At 43.3% G+C, this 14,400-nt stretch overlaps 1 protein-coding gene across 1 annotated transcript in view; it reads right to left on the bottom strand.

The window, feature by feature from the left end:
• The window catches only part of pla2g4f.1 (phospholipase A2, group IVF, tandem duplicate 1), a 29,046-nt gene extending 21,433 nt beyond the window's left edge, over positions 1-7,613 (bottom strand). Inside the window, exons 1-5 of the mRNA XM_020481686.2 lie at positions 7,509-7,613; positions 5,343-5,415; positions 5,020-5,156; positions 1,865-1,999; positions 1,734-1,774 (exon numbers count right to left, since the gene is read on the bottom strand). Of these exons, the coding sequence (XP_020337275.1) occupies positions 1,734-1,774; positions 1,865-1,999; positions 5,020-5,156; positions 5,343-5,415; positions 7,509-7,517 (395 nt within the window). The 5' untranslated portion in view covers positions 7,518-7,613. The remainder of the gene's footprint in view (positions 1-1,733; positions 1,775-1,864; positions 2,000-5,019; positions 5,157-5,342; positions 5,416-7,508) is intronic.
• Positions 7,614-14,400: the final 6,787 nt, after the last annotated feature.

Raw genomic sequence — 14,400 nt, 5'->3', positions numbered from 1 at the left:
CGGTGCTCAGACTGTCCGCAATAGGCTGAGAGAGGCTGGACTGAGGGCTTGTAGGCCTGTTGAAAGGCAGGTCCTCACCAGACATCACCGTGAAACAACGTCGCCTATGGGCACAAACCCACCGTCACTGGACCAGACAGGACTGTCAAAAAGTTATATTCACTGACGAGCCGCGGTTTTGTCTCACCAGGGGTGATGGTTGGATTCGCGTTTATCGTCGAAGGAATGAACCGAGGCCTGTACTCTGGAGCGGGATCGATTTGGAGGTGGAGGGTATGTCATGGTCTGGGGCGGTGTGTCACATCATCATCGGACTGAGCTTGTTGTCATTGCAGGCAATCTCAATGCTGTGCGTTACAGGGAAGACATCCTCCTCCCTCATGTGGTACCCTTCCTGCAGGCTCATCCTAACATGATCCTCCAGCATACAATGCCACCAGCCATACTGCTCGTTCTGTGTGTGATTTCCTGCATGACAGGAATGTGTTCTGCCATAGCCAGCGAAGAGCCCGGATCTCAATCCCATTGAGCATGTCTGGGACCTGTTGGACCGGAGTTTGAGGGCTAGGGCCATTCTCCCCAGAAATGTCCAGGAACTTGCATACTCTTGGTGGAAGAGTGGGGTAACATCTCACAGCAAGAACTGGCAAATCTGGTGCAGTCCATGAGGAGGAGATGCACTGCAGTACTTAATGCAGCCGGTGGCCACACAAGACACCGACTGTTACTTTTGACCCCCCCCCTTTGTTCAGGGACACATTATTCAATTTCTGTAAGTCACATGTCTGTGGAACTTCAGTCTTGTTATCTTGTTATGTTCATACAAATATTTACAAATGTTAAGTTTGCTGAAAATGAACACGGTTGATATTGAGAAGACGTTTCTTTTATTGCTGAGTTTAGTAGGCCTAGCCTATAGAAAGCTGATGGGATCCTCCTCTTTTTAATAGAGGCCATCACTCAGTTTTCTCGTGCAACTGCATAGCCTATTGAAATGTTGCGCAACATGAGCTCATGGGCTCTCGTGAAGCGTTTGGTTAGATTTTCGATTACATTTGCATTGATGTCAGAGTGATTAGAGGGACACTAGAGTGCTGAGTACCAGGCAGTTAGCAGGTTTGGTAGGCTACTAATGACCAGCAGCATCAGAGCTTGGAGAAGCCTAATTACAGTGACTAAACGGTCACATGGAATTTGACTGCCTTCATGACGGTCACTGCAACAGCCCTGGGTCGAACACCTGAAAATACTTTTAGAATTGTTTGGAGGCACACCACTGGCCTTGCGGTTAAGAGCGGCAGGTAAACTAGTGGTTAAGAGTGGCAGGTAACCTAGAGGTTAAGAGCTTTGGGCAAATATCCTAAAGGTTGCTGGTTCGAATCCCTGAGCCAACTAAGTGAAAAATCTGTCGATGTGCTCTTCAGCAAGGCACTTTACCCTAATTGCTGTGGATAAGAGTGTCTGCTAAATGAATAATTGTTTTCTTACATGTGAAACTGCAAATTTGATTTTTACTATCACATTTGGAGAAACAAAGTTTTTCACATAAGAAACTGTAAATGACATTGTTTTTCACGTGAACTTGCAATTCCATAGGTGAAATTTAAGCTCAACTTGTGAAAACAGCTATTTCACTTGTGCTTTTTTGTAAGGGTTGTTACAACAAAACTTTTCATCATCTTTTGCTTTGATAGCGGTCCCACAATGGCATGGATGTCAAAGTTGACACTCACCTCTCCAGCAACTCAAACTCAACCCACAATTCATCTTTGGTCTGAAATAGAGAGGAGGCATAGGAGACTAAGGATGTGATTCATTAATGACATATTCTAGTTATATTCCTTAGCACTAGAACATGCCCTACCGGTTCACAGATGAAGGTCTTGGTCTCCTTCTTCCCAGGGATGAGGTTATTGATGTCAAACACTACGGTGGAGCACAGGTCATCGTCATTGCCAATGAAACTGTCCTCATCGTACACCTTCAACTCCACGATATTCTGAAAAGACAAGGGCATCTCTTTATCACAGTGACTGTATTGGATGTACTGTATTTTGATTTACAGTATATGTTTGTTTACACATGCAAAACTAGTAAGTCTATAAACTCTCATTCTGGAATTTACTGGAATTTTCACACAAGATAACACATTCCTTTTGCAATTCTAATCTGTTCCATGGCATGTGAAATAACACGATAACCTATTATTTTCAATATATTTAAGTGAAAAAAATGCATCCAAACTAGCTTTTCAGGTGTTTGTGAAAGCAAAGTCGGGTAGAATGTATTTTTTATGTTTTAAAATTCAACTGATGTTACAATAAAATGTATTATTTGAGCTGCACAAAAGTACGTTGCTGCATTTGCGTAGTTTGCTTAAAGTTTTGCGTAGTTTGCTTAAAGTGTGTAGCGGCCTTAAGGGGATTCCAAGGGATGTGACTTACCAGCATGCCCGAACACCCAAAATGTGTAGCTACGCCTGTCATTCAATGTTGCCAACTCCTCAGTAAGGAAAGTAGCTATAGTGGCTGTCCTAAAAGTCGCTAGAAGTCACAAAATGACATCATCGCCTAATTTGCATAATTGGCCATGTGCATGTAATTGTGATGTATGCTGTAGGAGAGAGGAATAACGTTTGTACTTTCTTCTGTCGATTCTTGTTTTTTTTATGTCACAATTCCAACCCTCCTCCTTTATCCGGGCTTGGGACCGGTAAAAGTGACCCAAAAGAAACACTCTGGCGGAGTAACTTAGTTTTTAATTTAAAAAAAATGTCTTTCATTTTTTTGTTTAGTTTTTTTACATTTACATCCCGTCCTGAATGTAAACCAGGGCGGGATCAGCCAGCTGCGGCTTCCCACGCAGAGGGGTGAACATCTCCTGCTCTGACTACAGCTGGGAGGGACTGCTGCGCGAGGACTGGGCCCTGTGCCCTGTGCCTGTGAGTGCTTTGGGACAGGGCTGGGGCCCATGGCAGCACCCGCTGCTCGTTGAGAAGAGTAAGAACGATATCTGCTTTCACCAAAAGTCTCCAATAACACCAGAAAAAGTTGCTAGATTTGTCGCTAGTTGCCTTTTTGAAAACGTGTCTCTAGAGGGGTATGAATACTCTCTAAATATAGCAACAAAGTCGCTAAGTTGGCAACACTGCTGTCATTACACCCTATATGCAAATACTTATGTTTTAGGGACACCATATCCCTCTGAGGTATTCAATCAATCCCTATCCCAGTCTGTTGTTCCCACATGCTTCAAGAGGGCCACCATTGTTCCTGTTCCCAAGAAAGCTAAGGTAACTGAGCTAAACGACTACCGCCCCGTAGCACTCACTTCCATCATCATGAAGTGCTTTGAGAGACTAGTCAAGGACCATATCACCTCCACCCTACCTGACACCCTAGACCCACTCCAATTTGCTTACCGCCCAAATAGGTCCACAGACGATGCAATCTCAACCACACTGCACACTGCCCTAACCCATCTGGACAAGAGGAATACCTATGTGAGAATGCTGTTCATCGACTACAGCTCGGCATTTAACACCATAGTGCCCTCCAAGCTCGTCATCAAGCTCGAGACCCTGGGTCTCGACCCCGCCCTGTGCAACTGGGTCCTGGACTTCCTGACGGGCCGCCCCCAGGTGGTGAGGGTAGGCAACAACATCTCCACCTCGCTGATCCTCAACACTGGGGCCCCACAAGGGTGTGTTCTGAGCCCTCTCCTGTACTCCCTGTTCACCCACGACTGCGTGGCCACGCATGCCTCCAACTCAATCATCAAGTTTGCGGATGACACAACAGTGGTAGGCTTGATTACCAACAACGACGAGACGGCCTACAGGGAGGAGGTGAGGGCCCTCGGAGTGTGGTGTCAGGAAAATAACCTCACACTCAATGTCAACAAAACTAAGGAGATGATTGTGGACTTCAGGAAACAGCAGAGGGAACACCCCCCTATCCACATCGATGGAACAGTAGTGGAGAGGGTAGTAAGTTTTAAGTTCCTCTGCGTACACATCACAGACAAACTGAATTGGTCCACCCACACAGACAGCATCGTGAAGAAGGCACAGCAGCGCCTCTTCAACCTCAGGAGGCTGAAGAAATTCGGCTTGTCACCAAAAGCACTCACAAACTTCTACAGATGCACAATCGAGAGCATCCTGTCGGGCTGTATCACCGCCTGGTACGGCAACTGCTCCACCCACAACCGTAAGGCTCTCCAGAGGGTAGTGAGGTCTGCACAACGCATCACCGGGGGCAAACTACCTGCCCTCCAGGACACCTACACCACCCGATGTCACAGGAAGGCCATAAAGATCATCAAGGACAACAACCACCCGAGCCACTGCCTGTTCACCCCGCTATCATCCAGAAGGCGAGGTCAGTACAGATGCATCAAAGCTGGGACCGAGAGACTGAAAACAGCTTCTATCTCAAGGCCATCAGACTGTTAAACAGCCACCACTAACATTGACTGGCTGCTGCCAACACACTGACTCAACTCCAGCCACTTTAATAATGGGAATTGATGGGAAATGATGTAAAATATATCACTAGCCACTTTAAACAATGCTACCTAATATAATGTTTACATACCCTACATTATTAATCTCATATATATACGTATATACTGTACTCTATATCATCTACTGCATCTTTATGTATGTATCACTAGCCACTTTAACTATGCCACTTTGTTTACATACTCATCTCATATGTATATACTGTACTCAATACCATCTACTGTATCTTGCCTATGCCACTCTATACCATCACTCATTCATATATCTTTATGTACATATTCTTTATCCCCTTACACTTGTGTCTATAAGGTAGTAGTTTTGGAATTGTTAGCTAGATTACTTGTTGGTTATTACTGCATTGTCGGAACTAGAAGCACAAGCATTTCGCTACACTCGCATTAACATCTGCTAACCATGTGTATGTGACAAATACAATTTGATTTGATTTGAGGTATATCTGCCTAGTGATTGGCATACTGTATGAGGGGGTTTACCTTGACGTGACTGTGGACCCTGAATTGGAAACTCTCATTCCACTCTGGGGTCTTGCTGTTGGGCACAGTTTTAGTACAGAGGGTCCTGGCAGACGCTGTGGGGAGACCTACAGTAACATAACAGTCGGACTCAGACCCTGCAAAACAAAACACGACCTTTAGAAACCATGTTGTTCTTAAAAACAGATCAGAAATGAAATGCTTAAAGGGATAGTTCACTTTTTTTGTAAAATAAATAAATAAATCTTCAACTGAAATAATTGTCTGCTCTGATAATGAATTTAGAAATCTATGAAAAGTATATTGAAAACAATATGACTCACAATAATCATGAGAGCAATTGTTTATTGCTCGGAGTACGGTAACTGTCAGGCTCTGGTAGGTCATAACCTCTCTCTAATAGGGGAGGCAAAAACATACATGGTTACAGAAATACAAACACATACTACATACTATATACATATTATGGACAAATGTGCTGAATAGTGTACAGATATCGGATCTCATAAGTCGCAATTGTTTTCCCTTGCGCATCAGGAAATTCAAATGAGCTTTGTGAAACCCACATGTCTCTTTTCTCCATGCGGAGGCAGTCATTCGGACCAGTGGGTCTATCCATTGTCACATAATTGAAAGTGTGAAAACTGATAACAGGCTACTGTTTGTGTTTCCCTGACTGAGTCGATAAGCTGATTTGGGCCATCAGAGGATATCTTAACGTTTCTAGCGAACCTAATTTTACGAATCAACTGTCAACATTTTGTTGAATTGTGGCCTGGGGTGATCTAGTGGTTAGGGCCGCTGCCTTCACATATTTCGGCCCACTGATTCCGGCCCATGCCCTTCTGGCACAAATAACTCAATTCCCTAGATTGACAAGATTTAGTTACACATTTTAAATATGTACAGCCCAGGGATTATTTACCCCTAATTTTGATAAGAAATGACCATAGCATACACTTTTATTTTAGGCCATGGATGCGGATCCAACTTTTTGGAGATCTGCTGACTTAAAGATCCGGAGCTTCCCAAAGCTTCTGGGCGTGTGGATCATTCTCTATGCGTAGAGAACAGGCTACTCAGAAGAAGTACCCTATAGTGTTGTTTGGAAGTAGCTAGCCTACAGTGATTTTTCGAAGTAGCCTACAGTGTTGTTTCTCAGTAGCCTACAGGGTTGTTTCAAAGCACCCTACAGTGTTGTTTCAAAGTAGTCTACAGCGTTGTTTCGAAGTAGCCTACAGTGTTGTTTCAAAGCACCCTACAGTATTGTTTCAAAGCACCCTACAGCGTTGTTTCAAAGTAGTCTACAGCGTTGTTTCAAAGTAGCCTACAGTGTTGTTTCAAAGCACCCTACAGTGTTGTTTCAAAGTAGTCTACAGTGTTGTTTCGAAGTAGCCTACAGTGTTGTTTCAAAGCACCCTACAGTATTGTTTCAAAGCACCCTACAGCGTTGTTTCAAAGTAGTCTACAGCGTTGTTTCGAATTAGCCTACAGTGTTGTTTCGAAGTAGCCTACAGGGTTGTTTTGAATGGTGAGCAGATGATGTTAACAAACCATAGAATAGCCTACCTGTGTATTTTGCCTAGTGGGACATGCTGTTGAATGTTGACCACGTGAGAGAAAAATGTGGCGGTGTTACGTTATACTACTATGCTAAAATGTTTGGTTCTGTTTTGTACAATAATGTGATCATTATGGGCTCTTGCAGACACTGATTCAGCTTTAATCTAACTTTATTTAATGACCACCATTCTCTTGAGTGGCCTGTTCTCTATGCGTAAAGTAAAGAATATACAGATGCACAGAACATGAAGAAGGACATAAATTCCACAAATGAACTTTTAACAAGGCACACACACCTGTTAATTGAAATGCATTCCAGGTGACTACCTCATGAAGCTGGTTGACAGAATGCCAAGAGTGTGCAAAACTGTCATCAAGGCAAAGGGTGGCTACATTGAAGATTCTCAAACATAAAATATATTTCGATTTTTTGAACAGGTTTTTCTTTACTACATAATTCCATATCTGTTATTTCATAGTTTTGATGTCTTCACTATTATTCTACAACGTAGAAAATAGTAAAAATAAAGAAAACCCTTGAATGAGTAGGTGTGTCCAAACTTTTGATATATATATATGATTTTTTTTTGAATAAAATTTTATTATTATTTTATTTAACTAGGCAAGTCAGTTAAGAACAAATTCTTATTTACAATGACAGCCTAGAAACAGTGGGTTTAACTGCCTTGTTCAGGGGCAGAACAACAGATTTTTACCTTCTCAGGTCAGGGATTCGATCTAGCAACCTTTCGGTTACTGGCCCATCGCTCTAACCACTAGGCTACCTGCCACCCCAACTTGGCCGGCCAAACACAATCATCCGCGGGCCACTAGTTGAGGAACCCTGGGCCTACACTGTCCTCACAAGTTCTCAGAAGATCTGTTGCATAAATATTCTAGCTACATATTTAAAATAAAGAGTGTACCTTCAACATGGTTAGTTAATGTTCCTCCTACAGTAGGTTTGCAGAGAATTGAATGTCCTGTCAGCTGTCGGGTATCCTTCTCCCTGCAGAGTGGAAGGTATAAACTATATAGGTGAGGCAAAATGGGAGGAGCCGCTGTTCCTCTTTTCTCAGGCTCAAGCATGTCAAACTTTATGTAGGTCAATCCGAATGTGGAGGAAGGTTGCCCTAAAGCTGTCCTTTATGAGATGTAGGGTTTATAAGGGCTCGGTTGCAACATAAAAAATAACTATTATCAACAGCAAACATTCTGACAAGAGAAGCTGCTGATCAAAGCGTAATTTTGTTCAATTGAAGCCAGACGCAAAAACCTTTCCATATTCTGAAAAAGTTGGTCAAATATATATATATATGTGCTTGAATTGGACACAATTACACTTTGATCAGCAGCAACTCATCAGTATGTTTGCTGTTGGTAATAGTTCATTTTTCATTTATGTCATTCCATTCTAACAGAGGCCTCATGAAACCTGCATCCTAAAAAGGACAGCTTTAGAGCAACCTTCCCCTACATTCACGTTAACCTGTATGGAGTGGGCACTGGCCGGGACTGGTCTCTCCATTAACAGTTATTAAATGGCCTTCGAAACCTTTAAATGAGCCATCCGGGATTCGAAAACAAACAAAGCAGTTCCCCTGCCACTTGTTTTGGTAAAAAATGGATGACCAATTCTAGATTAGGATTGGTACATCATTTTTAAAAACTTTTATATGAATATAATTGAAAACAGACACAGCATACTGTAGCTTCAAAACATGGTTACATCATGGATGGTTCAGGTCGGCAGGTAGCCTAGCGATTAGAGCGTTGGGCCAGTAAACAAAAGGTTGCTAGCTTGAGCAAGGCACTTAACCCTAACTGTTCCAGGTTCATGTTCTGTTGTAATCTCCACCCGGCACAGCCAGAAGAGGACTGGCCACCCCACATATGCTCTCTCTAATTCTCTCTTTTTTTCTCTCTCTCGGAGGACCTGAGCCCTAGGACCATGCCCCAGGACTACCTGACATGATGACTCCTTGCTGTCCCCAGTCCATCTGACCGTGCTGCTGCTCCAGTTTCAACTGTTCTGCCTTATTATTATACGACCATGCTGGTCATTTATGAACATTTGAACATCTTGGCCATGTTCTGTTATAATCTCCACCCGGCACAGCCAGAAGAGGACTGGCCACCCCACATAGCCTGGTTCCTCTCTAGGTTTCTTCCTAGGTTTTGCCTTTCTAGGGAGTTTTTCCTAGCCACCGTGCTTCTACACCTGCATTGCTTGCTGTTTGGGGTTTTAGGCTGGGTTTCTGTACAGCACTTTGAGATATCAGCTGATGTACGAAGGGCTATATAAATAAATATGATTTGATTTGATTCATCATTGATAATGGCAGACACTGACAGTGAACCCACTCTGCCAGGGTGTCTCATTTCCCATTCACACATGCAAATTAATACACACTTTTACATGTGTGAAATAAGACAAATATAAGCACCATCACATTATTATTATTGTAAATGCAGCATGAACTTAGTTTAACTGTCGTACCCCATCAGAACCCAAAATATAAGCCTGTTTTACTCCCATGTTTGTAAACAAAGTAAATGGAAACAAACATGATATAGACTCAAAACACGGTTTAAACTATAATTGTTATATCATAGATGGTCATTCCTTGCTCTCATATCACCGTCTATGAATTTGAGAGAGATTACATTTCTCTAGCCCCAACCCTCAGATTTTTACCAAAACAGTGGTGGGAAATATGCTTTGTTATTGATTAAATTCCAGATTGGCCCTTTAAAGCTACAGTCTGTGATTTGGGAAGCTGTTCAATGGTCATTTCAATTCTTGATATTTACCCATTTATTCTTGAAGAATATAACTTATAAATGTCTCATGCACTTACCATCTGCCTTGTTAATATCCCAATGGGCCCATTCCCCATTGTCTCATGCACAACTGTCTATCTTGTTAATAACCCAATGGGCCCATTGCAACCAACATGTTAGCATACACATTTTTGTTTTTTTTATCTAGGCAAGTCAGTTAAGAACAAATTCTTATTTTCAATGATGGCCTAGGAACAGTGGGTTAACTGCCTTTTTCAGGAGCAGAACAACAGGTTTTTACCTTGTCGGCTCAGGGATTTGATCTTGCAACCTTTCGGTTACTAGTCCAAGTCTCTAACCACTAGGCTACCTGCCACATAGATTATGTATATCCTGACAAGATAAATGCAGTACATGTCTCTCAGCCCCAGCAATGGGGGTCGTTGTCCACAAAGTGGCATGGTGGCCTGTCTTGCTCCTGGCTATCCTTTCTTTGGGTTGGTGGATACATCTCATTATTGTAATCCTTTTTTTGAATTTTTGATGAGGGTTGTTGACGTCAGCCGCCTGTATTAAAAGGAGAGAGATGCTATGCTACTAGCCTCATGCCATAAATATGCATATCCATCTCAAGACAACTCCGATATAAAGTGTTTTTTCTCAAAGTTGCCGGGATGTTATGTGCCTACTTATATCAGTACTCCTTGTGCAAATCTCCCTGTGCAAATCACCCCTCCACCCCCTTCGCCTCGGCGTGTGGTGTCAGGAAAATAACCTCACACTCAACGTCAACAAAACAAAGGAGATGATCGTGGACTTCGGGAAACAGCAGAGGGAACACCCCCTTATCCACATCGACGGGACAGTAGTGGAGAGGGTAGTTAGTTTAAATTTCCTCGGCGTACACATCACGGACAAACTGAATTCGTCCACCCACACAGACAGAGTGGTGAAGAAGGCGCAGCAGCGCCTCTTCAACCTCAGGAGGCTGAAGAAATTTGGCTTGTCACCAAAAGCACTCACAAACTTTTACAGATGCCCAATCGAGAGCATCCTGTCGGGCTGTATCGCCGCCTGGTACGGCAACTGCTCCGCCCACAACCGTAAGGCTCTCCAGAGGGTAGTGAGGTCTGCACAACGCATCACTGGGGGCAAACTACCTGCCCTCCAGGACACCTACACCACCCGATGTCCCAGGAAGGCCATAAAGATCATCGAGGACAACAACCACCCGAGCCACTGCCTGTTCACCCCGCTGTACTGACCTCATCCAGAAGGCGAGGTCAGTACAGGTGCATCAAAGCAGGGACCGAGAGACTGAAAAACAGCTTCTATCTCAAGGCCATCAGACTGTTAAACAGTCACCACTAACATTGAGTGGCTGCTGCCAACATACTGACTCAACTCCAGCCACTTTAATAATGGGAAAATTGATGTAAAATTTTTATCAAGAACCACTTTAAACAATGTCACTTAATATAATGTTTACATACCCTACATTATTCATCTCATATGTATATGTATATACTGTACTCTATATCATCTACTGCATCTTGGCATCTTTATGTAATACATGTATCACTAGCCACTTTAAACAATGCCACTTTTGTATATTTACATACCCTACATTACTCATCTCATATGTATATAGTGTACTCGATACCATCTAGTCACTAGTGACCATATCCCCGTGCATCCCGCAAAGGCGGAGGTGTTGCTAACATTTACGATAGCAAATTTAAATTTACAAAAAAAAATGGCATTTTCGTCTTTTGAGCTTCTAGTCATGAAATCTATGCAGCCTACTCAATCACTTTTTATAGCTACTGTTTACAGGCCTCCTGGGCCATATACAGCGTTCCTCACTGAGTTCCCTGAATTCCTATCGGACCTTGTAGTCATAGCAGATAATATTCAAATCTTTGGTGACTTTAATATTCACATGGAAAAGTCCACAGACCCACTCCAAATGGCTTTCGGAGCCATCATCGACTCAGTGGGTTTTGTCCAACATGTCTCTGGACCCACTCACTGTCACAGTCATACGCTGGACCTAGTTTTGTCCCATGGAATAAATGTTGTGGATCTTTTTCCTCATAATCCTGGACTATCGGACCACCATTTTATTACGTTTGCAATTGCAACAAATAATCTGCTCAGACCCCAACCAAGGAACATCAAAAGTCGTGCTATAAATTCACAGACAACACAAAGATTCCTTGATGTCCTTCCAGATTCCCTCTGTCTAACCAAGGACGCCAGAGGACAAAAATCAGTTAACCACCTAACTGAGGAACTCAATTTAACCTTGCGCAATACCCTAGATGCAGTTGCACCCCTAAAAACTAAAAACATTTCTCATAAGAAACTAGCTCCCTGGTACACAGAAAATACTGGAGCTCTGAAGCAAGCTTCCAGAAAATTGGAACGGAAATGGCGCCACACCAAACTGGAAGTCTTCCGACTAGCTTGGAAAGACAGTACCGTGCAGTACCGAAGAGCCCTTACTGCTGCTCGATCATCATATTTTTCTAACTTAATTGAGGAAAATAAGAACAATCCGAAATTTCTTTTTGATACTGTCGCAAAGCTAACTAAAAAGCAGCATTCCCCAAGAGAGGATGACTTTCACTTTAGCAGTGATAAATTCATGAACTTCTTTGAGGAAAAGATTATGATTATTAGAAAGCAAATTACGGACTCCTCTTTAAATCTGTGTATTCCTTCAAAGCTCAGTTGTCCTGAGTCTGCACAACTCTGCCAGGACCTAGGATCAAGAGAGACGCTCAAGTGTTTTAGTACTATATCTCTTGACACAATGATGAAAATAATCATGGCCTCTAAACCTTCAAGCTGCATACTGGACCCTATTCCAACTAAACTACTGAAAGAGCTGCTTCCTGGGCTTGGCCCTCCTATGTTGAACATAATAAACGGCTGTGTACCAAACTCACTAAAAGTGGCAGTAATAAAGCCTCTCTTGAAAAAGCCAAACCTTGACCCAGAAAATATAAAAAAACTATCGGCCTATATCGAATCTTCCATTCCTCTCAAAAATTTTAGAAAAGGCTGTTGCGCAGCAACTCACTGCCTTCCTGAAGACAAACAATGTATACGAAATGCTTCAGTCTGGTTTTAGACCCCATCATAGCACTGAGACGGCACTTGTGAAGGTGGTAATTGACATTTTAATGGCATCGGACCGAGGCTCTGCATCTGTCCTCGTGCTCCTAGACCTTAGTGCTGCTTTTGATACCATCGATCACCACATTCTTTTGGAGAGATTGGAAACCCAAATTGGTCTACATGGACAAGTTCTGGCCTGGTTTAGATCTTATCTGTTGGAAAGATATCAGTTTGTCTCTCTGAATGGTTTGTCCTCTGACAAATCAACTCTAAATTTCGGTGTTCTTCAAGGTTCCGTTTTGGGACCACTATTGTTTTCACTATATATTTTACCTCTTGGGGATGTTATTCGAAAACATAATGTTAACTTTCACTGCTATGCGGATGACACACAGCTGTACATTTTAATGAAACATGGTGATGCCCCAAAATTGCCCTTGCCAGAAGCATGTTTTTCAGACATAAGGAAGTGGATGGCTGCAAACTTTCTACGTTTAAACTCGGACAAAACAGAGATGCTTGTTCTAGGTCCCAAGAAACAAAGAGATCTTCTGTTGAATCTGACAATTAATCTTAATGGTTGTACAGTCGTCTCAAATAAAACTGTGAAGGACCTCGGCGTTACTGGACCCTGATCTCTCTTTTGAAGAACATATCAAGACCATTTCAAAGACAGCTTTTTTCCATCTATGTAACATTGCAAAAATCTGCAACTTTCTGTCCAAAAATGATGCAGAAAATTAATCCATGCTTTTGTCACTTCTAGGTTAGACTACTGCAATGCTCTACTTTCCGGCTACCCGGATAAAGCACTAAATAAACTTCAGTTAGTGCTAAATACGGCTGCTAGAATCCTGACTAGAACCAAAAAATTTGATCATATTACTCCAGTGCTAGCCTTTCTACACTGGCTTCCTGTCAAAGCAAGGGCTGATTTCAAGGTTTTACTGCTAACCTACAAAGCATTACATGGGCTTGCTCCTACCTATCTCTCTGATTTGGTCCTGCCGTACATACCTACACGTACGCTACGGTCACAAGACGCAGGCCTCCTAATTGTCCCTAGAATTTCTAAGCAAACAGCTGGAGGCAGGGCTTTCTCCTATAGAGCTCCATTTTTATGGAACGGTCTGCCTACCCATGTCAGAGACGCAAACTCGGTCTCAACCTTTAAGTCTTTACTGAAGACTCATCTCTTCAGTGGGTCATATGATTGAGTGTAGTCTGGCCCAGGAGTGGGAAGGTGAACGGAAAGGCTCTGGAGCAACGAACCGCCCTTGCTGTCTCTGCCGGGCCGGTTTCCCTCTTTCCACTGGGATTCTCTGCCTCTAACCCTATTACAGGGGCTGAGTCACTGGCTTACTGGGGCTCTTTCATGCCGTCCCTGGAAGGGGTGCGTCACCTGAGTGGGTTGATTCACTGATGTGGTCATCCTGTCTGGGTTGGCGCCCCCCCTTGGGTTGTGCCATGGCGGAGATCTTTGTGGGCTATACTCAGCCTTGTCTCAGGATGGTAAGTTGGTGGTTGAAGATATCCCTCTAGGTGTGTGGGGGCTGTGCTTTTCAAAGTGGGTGGGGTTATATCCTTCCTGTTTGGCCCTGCCCGGGGGTGTCCTCGGATGGGGCCACAGTGTCTCCTGACCCCTCCTGTCTCAGCCTCCAGTATTTATGCTGCAGTAGTTTGTGTCGGGGGGCTAGGGTCAGTTTGTTATATCTGGAGTACTTCTCCTGTCCTATTCGGTGTCCTGTGTGAATCTAAGTGTGCGTTCTCTAATTCTCTCCTTCTCTCTTTCTTTCTCTCTCTCGGAGGACCTGAGCCCTAGGACCATGCCCCAGGACTACCTGACATGATGACTCCTTGCTGTCCCCAGTCCACCTGGCCGTGCTGCTGCTCCAGTTTCAACTGTTC

The sequence above is a fragment of the Oncorhynchus kisutch genome, linkage group LG4 (genome assembly GCF_002021735.2).
Source record: "Oncorhynchus kisutch isolate 150728-3 linkage group LG4, Okis_V2, whole genome shotgun sequence".
NCBI classification, from domain to species: domain Eukaryota; kingdom Metazoa; phylum Chordata; class Actinopteri; order Salmoniformes; family Salmonidae; genus Oncorhynchus; species Oncorhynchus kisutch.
This window is presented reverse-complemented; position numbering and strand designations above follow the sequence as displayed.